This window comes from Biomphalaria glabrata, chromosome 11, assembly GCF_947242115.1.
Source record: "Biomphalaria glabrata chromosome 11, xgBioGlab47.1, whole genome shotgun sequence".
Taxonomy (NCBI): Eukaryota; Metazoa; Mollusca; class Gastropoda; family Planorbidae; genus Biomphalaria; species Biomphalaria glabrata.
Window position 1 is genome coordinate 1,461,198 of NC_074721.1, and position 22,749 is coordinate 1,483,946.

The 22,749-nt window shown below is 36.3% G+C and overlaps 1 protein-coding gene across 1 annotated transcript in view; it reads right to left on the reverse strand.

The window, feature by feature from the left end:
* Positions 1 to 21,857, reverse strand: part of LOC106060502 (homeotic protein ultrabithorax-like) — a 77,317-nt gene extending 55,460 nt beyond the window's left edge. Inside the window, exon 1 of the mRNA XM_056004641.1 lies at positions 21,001 to 21,857. Coding sequence (XP_055860616.1) covers positions 21,001 to 21,748 — 748 coding nt within the window. The 5' untranslated portion in view covers positions 21,749 to 21,857. The remainder of the gene's footprint in view (positions 1 to 21,000) is intronic.
* Positions 21,858 to 22,749: the final 892 nt, after the last annotated feature.

The window sequence follows — 22,749 nt, forward strand, 5'->3', positions numbered from 1 at the left end:
TTGGTGCATGGCACTGTCCATTGTATAATTTATTTATAGAAGGGTTTATTGTTTCAGTATATTAATGAGTGCTGGATGTACCTGTAGGCAACGTTAGCTATAGATTGGGGCCCCCGTTTGCTAGGGGGCCCTATATCTATAATAGCTTAGACTTAAAGCCTTATTAAGTCGTCTATATGCAATCCTGACATTAAGCACCATAATGTCACCATGTCTTTATAAATAGTACTTCCATTGTAATTGTTTTCAATATAGTGGCCTATAGTATAGTTTATATCTGTACTTTTTTCACTTGTTTTATTGATGCGTGAAGACTATAGGATGTTATATATATATTAAAAAAAAACAACAACAGAAATTATATTGGAAAAAATAATATGAAATCTGGTATTCAAGAATACATCCAATGACTTGTAGTGAGAGATATATTTACATTTAGAATTTAGAAAAACTCAGATACAGTACTATATTGCAGCTAGTTTGGACAATTACAGAAAATACGAGACAAGTTATTTTAAATGTACACACTTTTGTACGGAAACACATTTTGTCATTTTTCTTCAATATACGACTGAATTGATTTCTTTGTATACTTGTAAAAAGTCTAGTCAGTATATTAAGTGCGCTGAATAATGAAATCAGCTGGAAGTCGCTAATAGAAATGAATGGAAGATGTAGGTCCTACGAAATGGTTAACATCTACACAGATCTATTTATATTATATCTGAACTGGACACAGAGACTATTTTCTTGCAAAATAAATAATGTCCCTATCTTTATAATAGTAAGAGACCAAATGATTGAAAAATATTTCGTTCAATCTTTTCCCGCTGAGAAAACTATATCCCTTTTTTTGTCTAACTTTTCAAATTAGACAGTTGCCATATTTCAGAATAAGCTTTCATTTGTTTGTTTAATAAAAATTGTAATCAATACAAAGCCTATACTATGGAAATCTAATTTTATATGTTTTCCCAGTCCTCTCTTAGTAAGTATGATCAATTTTTTTTGGTTCTAGAATAGTCTTTTGTAATGATCAAGGTTAGTCCTGTAGAATACGCAATCATCTTCTTTTTTGAAGTAACGTCTGTATTATATAAGATAAGATAAATCTATAATCATTTAGGCCCAGATCTATATTTACACATCTTTTTTTCTAAATTCCTAAATTCAACTATTGATTTGAGTCCAAAATATCGTGTAGATCTTGATCTATATTAGATTTTATTTCATAGACTGTGTACAAACATACGTTACATACCTAACACTTAGTAGCGACATGACTATAGTACCCTTACCATACCCACTTAGTTTGTAACTAACAAAATGTAAAGTATAAATATGACTTCGTCGGATCGTCCTATACGTTAAGGTTATCAAATATAAGCAAAGGTTAGGGTTATCAAATATAAGCAAAGGTACTCTTTTTTTCATTATAAAGTAACATGATCAGGTTTTACTGGACATAGAATCATTCAGGCCAGTGTCCTTAAGCCTGTAGTCATTGGATTTACTCATTGGACCCAAAGACATCGAACCTAAAATTATAGGACGTAAGTTATAGGACCTAAAATGACTGGAAATAAAGTCATGGGATATAAACGTATTGGACATTAAGTTATCGTATCTAAAGCCACTTGACCAAAAGTCGTTGTATTTAAAGTCTAAGACCAAGACTAAGACTCAGACTAAGACTAAGACTGCTTTATTGATCCTTACGGAAATTTGTTGCGATTACAAGGACTCTTTTCTCATATAAAGACAACACAGCAGAAAAATACACATAAATACAACAGACAACATAAATGAGTTCATTCAGCGACTACACACAGGTATCTTGGTGCATTTCATGTATTTAAGACCATTGTATTTAAAAATTAATTGATTCTAAAGTCATTGTTTCTACAGTCACTGATTCTGAAGTCATAGGTTTTAAGGTCATTGGCTCTAAAGTCATTAGACTTAAAAGTATTCTCTTTGTCCATAACTGTTTGTAAAACTCGACTTAAATCTATAATCTTGTCTTTGATAAGTTATCATACTAAAGGCATATAAATCTTGTATAACCCTAGGACGAACGCAGTAAGCTCATTGCCTTATTAGTATTGATACCTGACATTTCATCCATACACCGTAGATGGAGACTTAACCACGCACAGGCCAAGATTAAGCTTTTAATAATCACATCCAGAGAAGAATAGTCAAAGTTGAAGTCACATACGATATTTGATGAGGCTGTGATATTAGAGTGTGAGTGACGGCTGGTGCTGTAGTGTAGTGTGTATGAATGTGTGTTTTTATGGAGGCAGATACTAAAGATGTAAGGCTGTAAATCACTGCTCTCTATGCGCCCTGTTCGAGGAAGTCTGATGTGTTTATAGGGGAAATAACTGACTCGTATATTGTGCTTTATTGCTGTGTTGGTTTATTTATTATGAATAGTTTATACGTTTTAATATTAAAATAAATACATGTCATGGACTTTGTAACAAAATGAGTTAAACTCTTACAATCTGTAGCTGGGTTTAACAAATTCTAATTCTTTTCGGAAAAGTTAGACTTCAAAATCACAAACTCGGTGTAATGAAAGATTGGCGTTTCTATTAGTCGAGTTATAAATATGCAGTGTGTTTATTTATCTTTATTTTAAAAATTATTTAATGGGGTATTTAAAACATTTTGTGAGGAATCTCTTAAAATGCAAAGTATTGAAAAATTTCTTATTTTGGGATGCAGTTGAGCATATGATGTTTAGACATTCAAATTTTTCATGAGGGTGTGTTGAGGTTTAAGTAATGACCAGTGCCCTTAACTAATCTAGACTGACCAGTTGAGTTCTAGACCTTAGTATATAGATTGATCAAAGCTTGAGTATTAAACCAAGGATTGGAACCCAATACCACCCGTTTCATCATGAAGAGAATATTATTTCTAGAGTTTTAATTTATGAGTTGGCGGTGGGGCAATAGAACAAAGCTTCACATTCCTTCCTAACACACACACGCACACACACACACACACACACAGACATCATCAAACGTCAACCGTTTCACTTCCAACCCCCGCGTCTCCCCCCACCTCCCGCTCTCCCCCATGACCTGAACACACCTGTGTGTTGAAAGCAACAAATAAATCAATACTTAATCGGGTGAACTTTTTTTTTTCTTATGTGAACCTGCGTGTGAGTGTGTCTATATTAGTGTGCGTGTGAGTGTGTCTGTGTCTTTCTATTTGTCTGTAGCACATAGTGACCTTCGGAGCAGAAATATATATGGCGTGTACCTAGCGGTCTTGTCCGTGTAGTCTGTTCTACTCTCTCTGCGTTAGAAACTAGTTACCGGGACTAGGCTCAGGGCCATGCCTAATGGACCTGGGCTCAGGGCCATGCCTAATGGACCTGGGCTCAGGGCCATGCCTACAGGACTGATCTCAGGACCATGCCTACAGGACCTGGGCTCAGGGCCATGGCTACAGGACCTGGGCTCAGGGCCATGGCTACAGGATCTGGTCTCAGGGCCATTTCATTTCTTAATTTTTTTCAGACTACTCTTCCCCGAACATTCTTCTGTGTATAGCTAATTATTAGCTATAAGTCGAAAGATGCTTTTCCAACCAAAGAAATGCCACTTATTCGTGATTAATTAATTGCATAAACTAATACCTCAAAATATATAGATCTAGGTGTTAATAAAATGAAAAGTTGTCATAAAATCTCAAAATTGAGGAAATAATCAAAAATAAAAAATAAAAAAAAAAGGTTACAAAGGGAGTTAGTTGTGAAAACACAAACTCTGAATCGCCCCCCCCCCCTTGAAGTGGTCCACTCAGGCAGGTAAAAAGACAGCTTTCAATATTTTCAGCAAGAATATCAGAAGCTATGAGCTAAAAAACTATCAACAAACACAACCCCCGATCTCAGCCAATACAAAAAGGAAAACACCTGTACGTAACCGATATTATTATATTGTTAAGCAGACTAACGACAGGGACATGAGCTTATATTCATCTTATTATTATTACATTGTTAATATTCATATGAATCCAATGAACTGATGATTGAGACACGACACGGTGATCTAACAAAAGGAGAGCCACTGGCCGTTCGCTTTTACGGTATACTGAGGTATGCAAACGCGACATGAAGCTCTTCAAAATCGACACAAACAGCTGGGGAAAAGAGGCACTGAATAGATCCACATGGAGAGAGAGAGAGCATAAAGGAAGGGTCTCGGATTACAGATGCCACACACAACAGTAGTAGAAGGAAGGGTGAAAATGCAACGCCGCCTGGTGATTACATATGCCCAACCTGTGACCGCAGCTGTGTATCAAGGATTGGCCTCTTAAGTCACACAAAAAGTTGCAAAGGGAAATGATCATCACATGAGACGTAAAATACCAAAGAAGATAATTGCAGAGATATGGTTCAATGTGAACCTGGCTTATCTGATGTTATTGGATTATCATATAATTGATCGGTTTCTTAAGTTCCAATCTCTAATTCAATACCTGAACAAAATAATGTCTTTCTATGGTTGCATCTCTAAACTAGAGAGTTCGACACTTATTAAATCATGTTTTATTATATTCAGCTTATATGCATAGCATACTAATAATTTTTGTTTTCAATTTTAAAACAAAAGTAATATGCAATATCAAGGGTAAACCCATAGACATAGAACTGCATAGACTAGTCCACAGCAGTTGTTTCCATTTGGCTAAAATATACAATCAATCTAGATTTATATTTGTTGAAGATCTATGGCTGACGTCTCATAGCTTCAAATTGTTAGAGTTCGTTTTATGGTATTTTCTTTTCCAATAAAACGTCAAAAAAAAACAACCCCCCACTGTTGCTATGGAAACAAAAGTCCTTATTTTATTTGCAAACTAACGGAAAGCAATTTTGTTAAACTTAGCATAAATCCATCAAGATCTGCATCTCTGATAGCATGTAAGTTGAACAGCAAGTGTAAGCCAAATTATAATAGGGCCTATGTGTACACCGACAGAAAAATGACGTCTAAATCTGTGCATTATATTGAGGCTACATTTTGTATTCAATGTTTCTGGTACAACCTAACTAGGTCTATATATAAATATGAAAGGGGGACAAGTCCGGTGTTAAGACGATAGTTTATGACCATTTGTCAGCTTCTTAAATATCTTCCGTCAAGTGGGCCACTGAGATGGACGACATCTAGCGGTGGCTTTTGGGTGACAAGGATTCGGAAGATAACTCAAGCATGAACTCCAGCTAGAATGGTCTCCCCCTTGGAGAGTTGTCCCTGTGGTCCCAGCCCGCCCGGTAGTTTTGTCCCCTGGTGGTCACATCAGACGCTTTTGAAGAATACCGCAGAAGGCGCAATATTTTGGAAATCTTCTTTTTGAAATATGGAATGAAAGTAGATCTTTGGAGTTAATTATTTAAGCCGTATTAATGTGAAAATTTAAAAAAATAAGATATTTGTATGATTAGCTAGATCAAATACAATTTGTAAGGTGTGTTCTAATGAAATATATAAGGGTCTTTACCAGTGTTTCTCAAACTGTTTTTCGCGGAACCCAAATGTTCCGGGAGGCCTGAATAGATGTTCTACGAATTACTGGAATAATCAACTAGTAGGCCAGCACGTCAATTAACCTCTCTGAAAAAATTAGTAAAGTGTTCCGCTAAATACTCAGAATCTGCGAAGTGTTCCGCAAAATACTCAGAATCTGCGAAGTGTTCAGCTAAATACTCAGAATCTGCGAAGTGTTCCGCTAAATACTCAGAATCTGCGAAGTGTTCCGCTAAATACTCAGAATCTGCGAAGTGTTCAGCTAAGGGCAACGTTTGGGAGTCACTGTTCTATACAGTTTATAATGTGAAAGTCTAATAAATATAGCTCCTGATTTTTTTTTAATTTAAAGAGCTTATAGATCCAATTGACTTATCTTATATGATACAGACGTTACTTCCAAAAAGAAGATGATTACGTCCTACGCGTCATGCATTCAGTCATGCATATTAACCAATGACTTAAATTCTGCCAAGTCACTGGTTTTCATGGCTAGCTCAGGCAACCCATTCCATGCTCTAATAGCACTAGGGAAGAAGGAGCATTTGTACAAATTTGTCCAAGCATATGGGATGAGGAATGTGCCTTTATCTTTGTGTCTTTCAGAGTATTTTGTTCAATTTTGTTTATGTATTTGAAGATTATGGTTCAGTGTTTTATGTTTAATTGCTGCTTTACTTTTGAGTCTTCTATCCTGAAGGCTTTCTAAATTTAGTGATTTTACTAAAGGTGTTACTCTAGTCAAATGTGAATATTCGTTTGCTATGAATCTCACTGTCTATTCCAGTATCTTAATGTTTTCTTGAGTTGAGGGGGTCCTTAAAAGGGTTTATAGGTCATGTTTTACGAGAATGTTGTGCTGACAGAACAACAATTAAAAGTCTTCACTTAAACGATATTTTCAATTTAAATGACTTAATTCAAATTTAAGGTAACGCCCATTGTGGAGAGTCAAAGGGACGTAGTTCAATCCTAACTTTTATATAGGCCAGTGGTACCCAGCCTTTTCCGGTCCAATGAAATGTTCGATTTCAATAATAATAATAATAGTTTAATAGTGTTGATATCCAATGGACCTCATTTACCAATCGTAAACAAAGCAACATTTAGCCACGTGATTCTCTATCTCTGCTATACAAATTGCGATTTAATTTTTAATACACAATGGCTATTCTCTATCTCTGCTATACAAATTACGATCTAATTTTTAATACACAATGGCTATCACGTGACAGTTTTTTTTTCCATTGTTTTATCAATATTATCACGTGGCTAAATGTTGTTTGTTTACGGTTGGTGAATGAGGTCCATTGTAAGGGCATTGTCTGTTAGCACTATAACTTTCTAATATCATGAGAGGACCAAGAGAGAGAATCAATAGTGACGAGATGTCGAATACTACAACTGTCTCCACCCCCCCTCCCCCCCAAAAAAATTAAAAAATCAAACATACCATTTGATGACCAGCATAGCTCCAAAACTACAGATTCACACAGCCTTACATAGAAACACACACATACACACCGTGCGAGGACCAACATTAATTTTACTTACAACTACAACTACAACAGCAACGCCACTTCCCCTCCCCCCCTCCCCCCCCCCCCCCACCTTTTTTTTATTTTTGGCTACTGAATTTAAAAAAGATGAACTGTAATGGTCCATGTCTGTGTTATATACACACTGTCAACTATGTACAAGAGAACTAACTGAAGTATAGGAAGTTTCGGGTGTTCATTGGTAACCAAAAAGCAGGCGCCCCAAAGGCAGGCGCCCCAAAGGCAGACCTTTACAATGACTTGATGACGTAGAGGCAGATCTACAACAGCTTAAAGTCCAGGCCTGGAGACGTAAAGCCCAGGATAGATCAGGATGGAGAGATGTGCTTAAAGCAGGCCAGGGACCTCCATTGGCTGTAGCGCCCCTGAGAGATGGATGGATGTTCATTACAAAAACATTTCATTTGAACTGTCTCATACTTAAATCAATTATGACTTTTATATAGCGCTACTTTCAAGCTTATAGCTTGCTCAGACCGCCTTGGTCCAATCTCAGTTGTGGACCAGGGGGGGGGGGAGAGGGGGTATCTAGGAGAAGGTTTTTCTTTCAGGCGTTCAGTAAACACAACTCTGCCCGAGTCGGGTGTCGAATCTCGAGCCCCCTTCATAGGTAGCCAAGCCAAACCAATTTCAAGCGCATTCGGGGCGCACTTAGCCTCTCTCGGCCACCCTTCCCACTTATAATGAAAGTTGAATTTTACAATGTATGCAGTGGCGATAAGTTGGAATTTACAATTTGTATAAGATTATGTAAGATGTTCTGAGAGTGGGAGATTGATATAAGCGAGATGTATTGTTGTATCTATATTAAATATAGATTGCGACAATTTAATATTTCACTATGTTGTCACCTATTTCATATCAAAGATTGTTTTGTATACTCTTTAACATTACGCGGATTTCTTAACACCAAATCACTTCATAATAAATATTTAATAGTGATACTGATCATTGGGAAGACATAACCCCCAGACCGCATTAGATGGAGAGAGATGGTGACCAAGAAAGCCATGGACAGAGAAAAAAACATGGGCTACTGAAGTAAAACTAGCCATACGAAAAATATGCGATTCCTCTACCACCAAAGCGAAAGCCATCTTAACCTGCTATATTTGTGGATGGGAGTGTCTCTCCTAATTAGGGCTCCACAATGACATGAAAAAAAGTGCTATACGAGATAAACCATAGTCATTCTACCACTAAAGGAGGTCAATCATTTTTAAATACTCTTTAACTGAATCACAAACATGAAATAGCCTATAATATAGTTTACATATAAATGAACTACGTGTTCCTGAAAAGCTTTGAGTTCCTAAATCTATAATATAATATTATATGAGCGATTAAATACAGGTCCAACACTCAAACACACATCTCGGTCATCTGACACAACTCACTTCTCACGGAATAGAGTTTGTCATACATGGTGGCAAATCTTTAAAATAGTATTAAATAACAAGATTTTATTATTATTTTTTTTTTGGTGTATTTGGTATACAAATTTAAATGTATACAAGTTATTTTTTTTTAAGGTTAGATGATAATTTTTCTTCTCCTTCGTTGTCATTTTTATGTTGGAATGTTCAGATGACTAGACCAATAGATGAACTGCGCAGTGGTTTCCAAATCAGGGAGCTCTCCATATAGTTTTCTTTCTATTTGGGGTGTCTTGGGGCCAGTGTCTTGTTCAGGCCTCTTGGTAAAAAGATAATTTTTCTGAGCATCTTATCATGGCAGAATATTTTTTTTTTAAATTATTTCCTTTTGTAGCTTTCATTGAGTTGTTAACATAGAAGTCTAATCTGGGGTCCTTGACTATTGTTTGGTTTATAGTTCAAATCTCCGATAAAACCATGCTTCATTGGTAACGTCATTCACGAGTGGCGTAGCTATGCTGGGGGATGGGGGGGGGGAATTTGAAAATTCCCCTGGACTCCTCACTTGAGGGGGACCCCAATGAATGTTCGAATTTTTGTTTTACATTAAATATTGAATATTACATTATATCATGTCATGATGTGGAATGTCAAAATGCAGTGGCCCCAAAAGATGCCAAGCCCCCCCCCCGGGCCCCCAAATCCATTGCTACGCCACTGTCATTCACACCATCTCTCGAGATGTCGCTATCAGTTACTCGTGCATTCAGCTCAAGGGAAGAGTACAATGAATGGAAAGACTGTTTACTTAGTAATAACCCATTCAATAATGCTGTTTCGCCCGAAAGGCCCACAACTCCAGGCCGCTACACACACTCAGAGTTGATGACCTTGAACTTTTAATTATTTATTAGAAACAGTAGAGAAAAAAAAGTTGTGAAGAATTCGAGTCGATGACCTATTTGTCTAATTGCTAGGCCTTGCGTTCACAACTGGTAGATCTGTGTCAAACAAGGAGTGCGAGCCACACAATTGCTTAGTTCTAATGTTTCAATGTGACTCATAGGTGAAATCTTTCTTTTATTTGGTTTCGCCACACAAGACAATAACAGATCGGTCTACCAAATAAAACAAGTTGACTTTTTCACCTATAATGTCTTACTGAAGGGTTACATTTTTTTTTTCTAAACATATATATATTTCCTAATGGTAAGACTAAGACTAAGACTGCTTTATTGATCCTTATGGAACTATGTTGTGATTGCAAGGGCTTATTATCTCAAATAAAGACAAAACACAACAGAAACATACACACGAGACATGCGACATACGAAAATATAACATGTGTAGTATTTTAAATTTCAATATTCATTTGTGGATTTTTAGTTGGTTTTTAGTCGATTACATAAGATGTTTCAAATTATTAAAACAAGACCACCCCCGTTCCCCCGCCCCCTTTTTTGTTTTCTACTCGTTTAAGAACCTCCCAGATTTTAAAAACTTAAAAACTCACACTTGGCCTTGATGTTATGCTCTGTTGATCATAAAGAGAATAAAAAACTAAGATCTTTTGTTTCGTTCCCTAAACTTTCTAACATTTATTTTTAATTAATTTATTTATTAAATTTATATTTTTAAAGTATAGAAACACAACAGTAGCAATGAATGGGATGTAGCAAAGACTGCTGGGGGGAGGGTGGCGGGGGGGGGGGGGAGATCGAGCTTAAGTCTGTTCTTAAGATGAGTTGTGTCATCAGAGCGCCTAAATGCTGCAAAGAAATTTCACCCCGGTACCACTTAGCCCTTGGAGGCGCGGTGGCTGAGCGGTAAAGCGCTTGGCTTAAGAATCGGGGGTCCAGGGTTCGAATCCTGGTGAACACTGGGATTTTAAACTTCGGGATATTAAATTCTGTCAGGTCATTGTTTTTCCTGGCTGGCTTAAGAATCGGGGGTCCTGGGTTCGAATCCTGGTGAACACTGGGATTTTAAACTTCGGGATATTAAATTCTGTCATGTCATTGTTTTTCCTGGCTGGCTCAGGCAACCCATTCCATGTTCTAATAGTATTAGGGAACAATGAAGATTTGTGTAAATTTGTCCTAGCATATGGAACGAGGAATGTGCCTTTATTTTTGTGTCTTTCTGAGTATTTTATTAGATTTTGTTTTTGTATTTGAAGTTTATGGTTCAGTGTTTTATGTATAATTGCTACTTTACTTTATAGTCTTTTATCCTGAAGGCTTTCTAAATTTAGTTTTTTTACTTAAGACCTACTATTATAAGAGTCAATTCAATGGCTCAAAAAGCTTATTAATTATCGTATGTTAGTATATTTAATATCCCCCATATAGAGCTCATGTAGCATGTACAATCATAATGCGTTGACATAGCGGTGTGCAGGACACATGAATGGGACTATTAAAATGCATGTCAACATGGAAGCTATAGCGAACGAATGTATGAAAAATGCTTTAGACACACAAAATTTGAGGATTAATTTTCATGAATGAAGAAATGAAATGAATGGACTTTATTTTATATGTTAAAATATAAAGTAGATCTTTCCTCTTTGAATTAGATCTAGAAATAGAGTTAGATCTAGACTGTCTAGAGTCTAGACTTAGATGTTGGAGATTATAAAGTACGCCAGTACTTCTAAATTCGCAGATATAAGGAACGAATTTATGTAAAAATGCTTTTGAAAGACAAATTTGAAGCTTAATGTTATTAAATAATGAAATCAATAGACTATACTTAGTAATTTTCATGTGTCAAAGTAAAAAACTATCTGTGCAAAGTGTAGTTTTAAAAAATAGATCTAGATCCTTTCGATCTTCTCTCATGTAAACATGATAAACATGGCCTAGATCCATAAAATAGGAATACTTTCATAGAGTTGGGCAAATTTTTTTTTTGTTTGTTTTAGGGTTACTATACATACGTCACGGTTCCAGTTAGTACCCAAGGAACATTTACGCCAAGTTTTATCAAGATTGGTCAAACGGTTTTGATTTCTATTCGTAAAATGCATACATACATACGCCTTACTTTCTACTTTATAGTATAGATATACCAACGAAATAAAGATTTAGAGGAAAGAAAATAAATCTTTAAAAAAAAATAGAAATTATGGTATTATGGTAAGATTTTGCCATGTTAAGCAATGGTTCGGGGGGAGGGGGGGGACAACAAACTCCTGTGCCATCTAATAATAAGTTTAAAAACGTCTTGGGGCCATTTGTCTTAGTGACAGAACGTTGTCACGTGGTATTAGGTGGTCGTCTGCAGATTTACGATTGAGAAGTGTTGCGAGTAATTATTAGTGTAGCCCGAGTGTTGGCTCTTTAGTGTTAGCTCTTTAGTGTTAGCTCTTTAGTGGAAACATGGCCTTGTGAAGATATCGTGTTGTGACTGGGTGAAAATAAAGGATAAGATGATGTATCGGTCCCAACAAATGGAAATTCAGTCTGACTACTAATCTAATTAAGGAATTCCTGGTTGCATCATTACAACATATTTCTCACCGTCCTCCTCCTTTTTTTTAAGTCTGTGGACGTTTCATACATTTAACATAATTAAAGGGGAGCCGTTGCTGAGTTGTATTATTGCTACAAAACACAGTACCTTAAATAGGTACTACAAGCATTTTTTGAGTACATTAAGTACGGTATTGTCAATGTTCTGCATATAAGATTGGCTTGCATGTAAGTTTTGTCCCCAGTTCTCTAATATTGATTTAGTGGCCTTAAATCAACGTAACTAAAGATTCATAAACATTATCTTATCTTATCTTATATAATACAGACGTTACTTCTTATCTTATATAATACAGACGTTACTTCTTATCTTATCTTATATAATGCAGACGTTACTTCAAAAAAGAAGATGATTACGTCCTACGAATCATGCATTCAGCCATGCATATTAACCAATGACTTAAATTCTGCCAAGTCACTGGTTTTCCTGGCTAGCTCAGGCAACCCATTCCATGCTCTAATAGCGCTAGGGAAGAAAGAGCACTTGTACAAATTTGTCCCAGCATATGGAACATTAAACGTGAAAAATCAACAAACTAGATAATTTCTGGCATCGCAGGGCCACTTCAGGAACGGGGCCTGGATCGGTTGCCCTATTCATACCCCTGGTCGTGCGGTTTGCTCGCTTGACTGTCGTTCCAATTTATCGATGGTCAAGGGTTCAAATCCTGCCTGCTCCCATCCCCCGTCGTCCTGCGGGCGGGAGGTTTGGACTAGGAACTCTGAAGGAACATCCGAAACATGTAAAACATTTTACAAAACAAACATTTTACAAAGCTCCTGCAGGATGACAGTTGGTGGCGGCGGGTATGGAAGGACTATCCTGATGACAGTCCAGAGCGCATACCATACGACCAGCCAGCTATTATATGTGATGTATGTGCATTAAAAGAAATGCTTAAATTATTTCTCACATAAAACGTTCTTGCGTTAACTAAATTGTACATTTTAAATTATGTAGTAAATTATGATAGTAAGTATTAGCTGTCATCGTTTTGAGTGATCATTATTGATGTGGTGTATATTGACATACCGGGTGACCTTTTGTTATTAACATTTGAATGGTTGAACTTCTGATCAAGAGTGTCTTATGTATGGCTGATAAGAAGTAGGTCAGTCGACAGAAGTGTACAAAGTAAAGTTCCTCTTTCAGACCTCGTGGTCTATAGGGCAGAGGATGTAAAGGTCATCTGTTCTGTGATCTACGGTTAACGAGGGTGCCATGTAGCCAGCACAACGACCAGCCGCCTTTACTTTTCCCAAACTAATGTCAGGTACCCATTAGAGATGGGTGGACTCAGAGGCGCCCATGGATCCTTAAAGTAAAAATCCCAGTCTTCAACAGGATTCGAACCCGGGACCTCCGGTTCGGAAGACACCGCGCCTCCTGACAAAAGAGTACTGATACTAAAAGTTTGGTTAAAACGACTTAGAAATAAAGTTTGTAGTTGTATAGATATTCAATTAAATCTTCCTATCGTGTATACTAGCCTTTTATTATTATTATTATTATTATAGCTTTTATATAGCGCTACTTCCATGCTTATAGCATGCTCAGAGCGCTTTTGGTCCAATCTCATTTGTGGACCAGTGGGGGCTTGGGGTATCTAGGAGTTGGTTTTCCGTGCTGCCTTTAGGCGCTCAGTAAACACAACTCTACCCGAGTCGGTTGTCAAACCTCGAGCCCCCTTTCTAGGTAGCCAAGCCAAGCAAAGCGGCCTCTCGACCACGCTTCCCACCATTTATTATATTAATGTTTTCATACCTTTAGTAGAGCAAAATACATAAGTTGATCATTTGCGTAAAAGAAGTCCAATTGATATCAACAAAACTATCGCAATAAATTCTAGTTTACTCAATATTATTTATAGTCTGGAGCTAGAGGAGGGATCTGGAGTATGACTGTGGATGTGTTTATTAGTAGATTTGTCATTGGTCAATAAACACACATTAAAACTAGTACATGGTATGATCAAAGTGCAAAATTTGACATCCTTTTAAAAAAATCAATCCTACATGACACAGTACCAGGTTAGGGAAAGCTGGGAAGACAGAAGATGAACTGTTGACATCAATGAATGAACAGGCCTGCCCATCGTATACACTTTGAGAAACAGCAGAGGGCCGAGAGGAAGGGTATGAAGTTGTAAAAGAATCACCAGTGTTGTCCCGAAATTTCACCATCTTCATATCATAAGAAAAACATGATATACATATGTAGTGACCTAGTTTATTTTTGAGATTATGTTAGTTTCGTAAATAAAAATATGGTGCATTGTTTTTAGCGACGGTAAAAGTAGTGACGTAGTCAGACGAATGACGTTGCAGAATACGGGTACATGATAGAAGAATAATATGGCGAGGGCTTGTAGAAAGATGGATAGTGAATAGACTGCTAATTGAAACGACGGAGAGAGAGACAAGACGATCACCCCCATCTGTAAATAAACATCAGTAGAAGTCCACAAGTTTTATTAAGTATATTTCATTGTTGTGTCCCTTGGATGTGTTTGGACTCTGCGTTTACAATAAGCGAAATAGTATCAAACAGACAACATAAAAAAATCCAAGCCAGGACACATTAAATTCATAAATTACAGCGTTTGATTTAGAATTAGCTTACTTTCAGACCTCTTTTTTTTTTTTAAACAGATCGAAAAATTGTAATCAATCATTAATTATATAAAAAAAAGGTTTTAAATGTGAATGCGGTCAAACTAGTATGTAGGGAATGACGTGTTTATGTAGAGAGTTAGATTTGTTTAAAATATCATTTTATATTATCACTAAAGTCTACCACATTTATTTCATTTTATCCCAAATTAAATTTGGTAATTTGGTAATAAAAGTTATCTCCGGTGTTGCTCACAAAGATAGTTAACTCTTTCTCTCCTAATCGACGATACCATCGTTGATTTAGATCTCATTAAATTAAATTAAAGTTTACTTTTTTAAACTTGACTTTGAACTATATAACAAGAGCATGCATTCCCCTTTAATTCTAGACCAAATAAAACATTTTCTGATAACAACCAACAAAGTTATTGAAGCCCAATCATAACAGGGGTAGTGAAATAGTAATGAGCAAAATGAAGAATTCCTTCAAAACATGGAAAAATAATTACGGAGAGAAAGAGTTAAGTTATTTTAAGTTAAGATAAAATACGCCTGCAGCGGTTTAGTTGTCCGCCAGCAGTTTGGTGCTACAGGTCAACGGCCGTCAACACCATCAATAAATATAGAGATAGCGATTACTCCACCTATCAAATTATGGACCCATTATGAGTCTCCTTATCTGCCGCTAATCGCTTCCAAAAGAGTTCTCCTAGCCCAGACAGCAAATGATCTTACCAATAGGAGAGTTACACAGACACACACACAAATACACATTACAGTCACGTGGTAGAGTCAACACACCCGTGAGGACGCGCGCTATGAGGCGCCTGTATCTCGAACGTCAATCAATACAGCTGCTGGTTGATGGCTCTCCTTAAAGCACGGTCTAATTCTAAATATACATCATCGGAATAAAGAGCTTAATACATCCTCGTAATAAAGAGCTTAATACACTCACACGATAGAAACCGGGGGGGGGGGGGGGTGAGGGGGTTGAGTGGTAAAGCGCTTAATATCCTAACCTAGGGATCTCGGGTTCGATTCTCGTTGAAGTCCGGGATTTCGAATTTCTGCATGTCTTAGGGCTACCCTGAGTCCACCGAGCTCTAATAGGTACATGACTTTAGTTGGGGCAAAGTAAAGGCGGTTGGCTATTCCTTGTGCTGGCCACATGGCACCCTCGTTAACATTCTCGGCCCTATATATTGAAGGACTGAAAGAGGTACTTTTACATCAGATACCAGGTACTCAGAAAAAAAACGCCAAATTTTGTATTGATTTTTTTAATTATTATTTTGGCTTTTTATTTTTTTATAAATCTTACTCGTTTTCTATTAAGAAAAAAAAATATACCGCTTCATGGGTGTATATCTGTATAGATAATACAATAGACATACATATAGCGAACCGTGGTCCTTACGATGAACTGCTGACCACAGTCTGTAAGGGCAAACTTTATGGCCACATCACAAGGTCCTCGGGGCTCGCAAAGACCTTCTTCCAGGGAACAGTACCAGGGAAAACAGGAATAGGCAGACAGAAACCCATGGGAAGACAGCATCAATATTTTAGTCAAGTTGAAAGACGGGGAACAATGGAGACCGACAGTCGACAGACTAACCCCCCAACGGATAGATAGTCTGTGCCAATGAGGGATCAGTGAAGGAAACGACTTACTCCTTTATATTGCAATATTTTTTAGGTTCTAATAAATTTGAATAATTTGGCAGATAATTTGGATCCTTATGTGGAGACAACATGGCGGCTAAAGTGATTTCCAAAGCCATGTTTGTCCCTAATGATAATATCTCATCCATCCTTTTATCATCCTTTCAATATCACACACACACACACATACACACACATCCGCACATTTCTGCTTCATTATGAACCATTGACGGTACGGAAACTTTGTGTGGTAGGAATACAAAATACAACATTAGCGCTCTCATTATATCTCCCGTAATTTATGATTTTTAAATTTATGGTCTACCGGCAAGTAGACTTTATGAGATATTTATGGTTTACTGAGATATGAACATAGAAGACAATCTCAAGGGAGGCAATATGCATTACATGGAGAAGTACATCAAATTAATATTTCTGCAAACAAATAACCCGATAATAGATTAATAATCTTAGTTTTATTCAAAATTCTTACGATTTTTGACAACTCTTAAGACAATATACTTAAAATAAATTTTACTACATAACAGCAAGTTCAATTTCAAAAACAATATTATTGATGGCGTACACTAGGAAAAATAAAATTGGTAGAAACTTATGTAGACTAAATATTTAATATTTCTCTGTATTGTATACATTCTCTACTCAACAATCAAATTTTTTTTTCGAACGAGAAAATACATTAATTAATTTATATTAAGCTTATACGAAAGTGTGATATGTAAGTTGCTTTGAGTCATTCAGGATAACATCTTTGCGATTCTTAAAAGAAAAAAAGTATTTCCAACATTCAAACATGTTGCCTAAACTCACAGTGTGAAATAGAGCACACAATATAACTACGCATCTTCACCTGGGCTTTACTCGTGTGTGTATGCTTCATTAGGTTGAGCAGTCTATATGACGTATAATTCAAACAGATGTAAATTATACTGTTGGCCCAATTAAAATAATATAATATAACGTAATCTATAATTAAATATACATTTTTAAAAATAGTATTTATAATTGTAATTTAAATTTTATTTTTCATTTTTGCCATCTGAGAGTAGAACCGACCTGAAAATTAAGGTCCGGTTATTCAACTGCTTTATTAATCCTTATTTATTAATCCTTACTTGAAATGTGTTCAATATATCTATAGCTATAACTATATATAATATATGTGTATGTATGTATATATACAGTGTTTAAAAAAAAATAGATGCCAGTACTCATTGATTAGGTGCCGGTACTCAGTGACTGATTGCCTAACTTTTAACTACTACTATAAATTAATAATATACTTTAAAATACAAGAAAAGTAATAATTTTTCCCCACATTGAAAAAAAAAGGTGCCGGTACGCAGTACCGGTGCGTACCGTCCCCCCAAAAAAGGTCTGTAATATATACTTACAGACAAAGTCAAGATGTTTTGAAACTAATTACTATTGGAATATAGAGCATATTTAATTTATACCTGCTGTAATATTAGTCACTATATGAATAAGTATGTAATAATTTGTTCGTAATATTATATGTTAGTTATTTAAATAAAAACCCGTACATTCTGTTGGTACAGTATATTGACAAAAAGAAAGAGAAAAAAAAACTATGTATAACGTACTTCCTTCTTAAACATTTAATAAATATATTTTATATCTATTTAAATAATATAGTTAATTCTATAAAGGAAATCGTTAATATTGATTTGATTGATTATTTTTGTTCTGTTATTTACCGAGAAGAATTGTAATCGTTTGCAAAACATGAGATGTGTACGAAGTGTGTTGTTATGAGCTTACAATATGACTCTCTTCATACAGTAGTCAATGTCTAGTGGTTTAAGTCTACCTATGTCTAGCTGTCAAGGTGTAATTGTCTAGATCTAGCTCGCTCAGGTCTAGCTGTCCATGTCTAGCTGTCTTGGTCTAGCTGTTTAGGTCTAGCTGTTTAGGTCTAGCTGTCTAGGTCTAGCTGTTTAGGTCTAGCTGTTTAGGTCTAGCTGTTTAGGTCTAGCTGTCTAGGTCTAGCTGTTTAGGTCTAGCTGTCTAGGCCTATCTGTCCAAGTGTTGTTATCAATCTCTACCTCGAATTTACAGCCATAAAGGTCTACATTTATTTCTACATTTATTTCTAGTATAATCTCTGGAAGTCTTGGCAAAGGTTTTTAACTTTTGACAGTTCAATCAACTTTATCCCATTAACAGATCAATACCTATCAATTAGTTAAAAATTATAATATTTATTGAAGAATATAATCGATCACCATAGATTTTCCTCACATAAGTCCCTGTCGCAGTATTATGTAAATTGAGTAGCTAAGACCTAATCATTTAAGTTTGAATATAGCTTTCTGTATGAATTGAAAATCTAACAGACACATCACAGGAATATCATTATTGACATTTTATTAGAGTAACTTATAAAAAAATAATAATTTAAAAATTAATAAAATAATTTCGGGAAAAAAAATATTATTGATATTAAATGAAAGTGAATGTAGAATAAGGTTTCTATTAAGTTAAATGAAGAGAACTGAACTCAGTGGGAAAGGGTTCAATTCTTCTGTTTTATTTACAAATACTTTTTTTTTACAATGCATCATTTTGAAGTTGTGTAGATCCACTAATGCAAACGCAATGTTGTAACTCCTGAGATGTCAATATATTTTTTTTCAAAATGTTTTGTTTCTACACAAAACATTTGGCTTTGTGTTTTATCTTGATTTAATGAAATAATGTTTGGGCGATAATTGAGCTTAGATCACATAGAATGATATATTCATCAGCCAATTTTTAAAACTGGGTTAAAAACATTCATCAAATAGTATGAAACAGAAAAACATTTGCTACATCTGTTGTTGTCGCTGGAGAGACCATTGAAATAGTGCAAACTTTTATATACCTTGTTACTATACTAGATAATAAATTAAACTTTACTGCAAATACTGATTATATCAGCAAAAAATAAAGGCAGTAAGTATTACGATTACTTAGAAAAATGTCCTCATTTAATATTAGCGAAAAGGACTTAGCTATGTTTTATCACGCTCATATCTGCAATATTATAAGTTTTATTATCACTGCCAGGTATGGCAATCTGAATATTTAAAATAAAAATAAACTTCATAGATTCATAAATGCTGCTGGTAAGGTCACTGGCAAAATAAACAAGCCCCTTTAGGTCAGCTGTTTTAGACAAACATTCATAAGAAAGGTGAAAAGAATTTATAATAAAGAATTACGGGATTTTGTGATTTTACCATCACAAAGGATGAGATACAAGACACACTGATAGCAAAGACAAGACACTAAAACTCTTTTGTTCCCCTGGCAATCAAATCACTAACTAGAATTGAACGATCAGTTATAAACTTTTCACATGTAGATTATCAGTGTGTCTGGTGTGAATGTATATTTTGGGTTTCTTTAGTTATAATATTTTGTTTGGTGTGATGCACAAATTGTAAGACAAATTTCCTTATGGATAATAAAGATTATTATTATTATTATTGTGAAAGTACATTTTTATAAACCTATCAGTTAAATTATGTTCACTTAGGAGAATTTACTTCACTTATTTTTTTTTAAAACATTTTGATATTTTTACAATTTTTTTCCATTCCTGCACAATAAATTTGTTGTTAAGCGACTTTGGATTTAGATCTAGAAGCTAGGAAGTTTGATCTAATTCCAAGAAGACTTATTTTTTCTGAATTTTCATGTTTCGAAAGACAACAAGGGATCTATAAAATATTTGTATTGAAAGTTTGTTTTTAGAAAATATATTCCGAAACAATAATTTCCAATGCTTCAGATTTTCATTTATTCATTTTTGTTTTGGTTAAGATTTAATTTAGTTAATAATTGTGAAATAGCTCGTAATTGTGTTGATTTTTTTAGACCTTGCTCGCATAGCTTAATCTTTAAACACTTTCCTACTAATTGTACTCTAAAAAATTTATAGCTCTATCTCTTACACGCTTATATTCTCATGTCTTGTTAATTATACTCTAATCTCTAGCTCTATCTCTTATACACTTATATTCTCTTATCATTTGTATATTCATGGTTCCTACAATTCGATTAGTTGTTTACATATTTTAGCAATGTAACTTGTGGTGTGCGTTTGTTGGTTATTATTTATTTTTCAAATTACAAACTCCACGACAAATTTGTTCTTTGTTTCTTCTTTGTTTTAACATATGTTGTTTTCTATGTCTTAGGACTAGCAGAAGTACCCGGCTTTGCTTTGCTAGGGTTTACTCTCAACTATAAGACAAAGCCAATACAACAAAGTTTTCTTTCTTTAGTATTCTCTTCTACATGGTGTTTAGGGAATCTTACATATCATGTTACCTTTGTATAGATCTAGGTATTAAATATGCCAAGATGTGTCAAGATTAAAAACGGTGTGCTAATATTGACCCAATATACAACATATATGCTTACACCTAGCTATGGCTTTATATATTTGATTCAGGAAAGAGCGATTTCGTTTTACATAGCGTTTGAATCACGTTCATTCTTTATGCAAATTTTTGGAAGTTAAATTATGAAACATTGGCCGGCGATAATTGTACATATTCAACAACTTGTTTTGTTTGAGAAATAAAGAGATTTGTAATTGTTTGTGTATGTGTATGTGTCAAACAATTCTAAAGTAACACAGATTGATACTCGCCTACTATAGACATCCATGGATAAAAAGATGGTGCATCCGACTCCGTTGGCACGGCTACTGCTTTTGTACAGGGTGATAGATTGTCCGCCCTGTTCTGCTGTGGGATGCAGTTCGAAGCCACCTGGGCTGAGTCCATGCCATCCCCGAATCGCATCCCCATGTTCATATTGGGGTAGAATGAGGGCCTCGAGCCCTGCAGCCCCATTCGGAGGTCGTGGTGGTTTCGGTGCTGCTGCTGCAGCGCCTCCATGCGACACGCCTCTGCGTTGTACGCCCCCATGTAGTACCTGGGGTTCCTGTAGTTGCCCGTGGGGCAGATCTCTGGGATGTTCAGAAAGTGTTCCATATATCCGCCGCTGTCCATCATGCCGCCCATGCCATGCATGACATTGTCCTCGGCGCCCACGGGTCCCCTTGGCGTCGTGGGCACGCCATGGGCGCCCGAGTGGCGTAGAGGCAGGTAGGAGCTCATAGCGTTGCCGCCCCTGTGGCAATCCCCTCCGTAAAGGGCCGTGGTGAGATCCCCGCCGCCTCCGGGCGTCGTGAACCCGGACTCCGCTGACGCAACCGTGGGGTGGATGCTGTTTCCAAGGCGCCCGCCGCCGTAGATGGTAGAGTTAGGATTATCCCGGAAGCCTCCTGCGTTGTTGGCAATAATCCTGTGATGTGCCTGGTTATCGCTGGGGTTATTGTTGTCCACGGGTCGGCTGAGAGAAAACCCCGGGCTGTAAAGCGCGCCTGAAACCATCAATACAGCAATGAAATAATTTCAACTAGCGACAAAATCATTTGAAGAGAAAAGGTGCACAGAATGGCCCAGGCTATAAACGCCACACGATATAGCCCCGTTTACGCGTAGCACGGTACTTGCCAAAGCACAGGAACCACAACCGCGCGCTTCCGACTGGTGATAAAAGCAGACGTCTGGAGCATTAACCAATCAGAAGGCCGTCTTCCGTGACCCGGCGTGACCTCGGGCAAGGATTTAGCGCCTGGCACGTGAAAAAGAAAAAACGAAATGAGAGATAGTGGGCGTGGCCTTGCGCGCGCGTGACGTTGAGTTCTCCCTGCTTGCTACCTTTCTCCAGCCTCACACAGTAAACGGTAAGGAGAAGCCTCAAAGAAGGCGTCCTACTTCTGTAGCTCCTCCCACTTCCCTCCCGCTCCTTTTTTTTTTCAGCCGTTAGTAATGAACATGTAAAACTGTTCTCATTGATCTCTCTCTCTCTCTCTCTCTCTCTATTCTTCATCATCCGCCACAAAAGTAGTTCGTACTAAAGAAATACATCAGATTTTTTTTTTCTAGATATAATAGTAAACTATGAGGAAATCTTAAGGGAGATAAATAAATATAGAATCGAAGGCGTTTATTCAGAGCAGTGTTTTAATTTAGAATGAGTTGACTGAGTTGTCTTTTCTTCTTTTTTTTGGATCAAAGCTACAAGTACATATTTGTTCTGACTTGTTCAGGTTTCTGAGTGTTTTTGTGTAAATCTAAGTTTTTATTTTTATTTGCAAATGATGGCAATGTAGGACTAACCACAATCAGATGTTGGGCTCATAAAATTGGAGATTTTTGAAACACCAGGGCCGGACTTACAACGGTAGAGGCAGCACAGCAGCCATGAGCCTCACCTTCAGATGGGGGCCTCCTAAAATTAATTAATACAAGTTTTAAACATGAATTTAAAAATTTATATATAATATATATAAAACAAGAATGAGATTAAACTTGTAAATTCTTTGGGA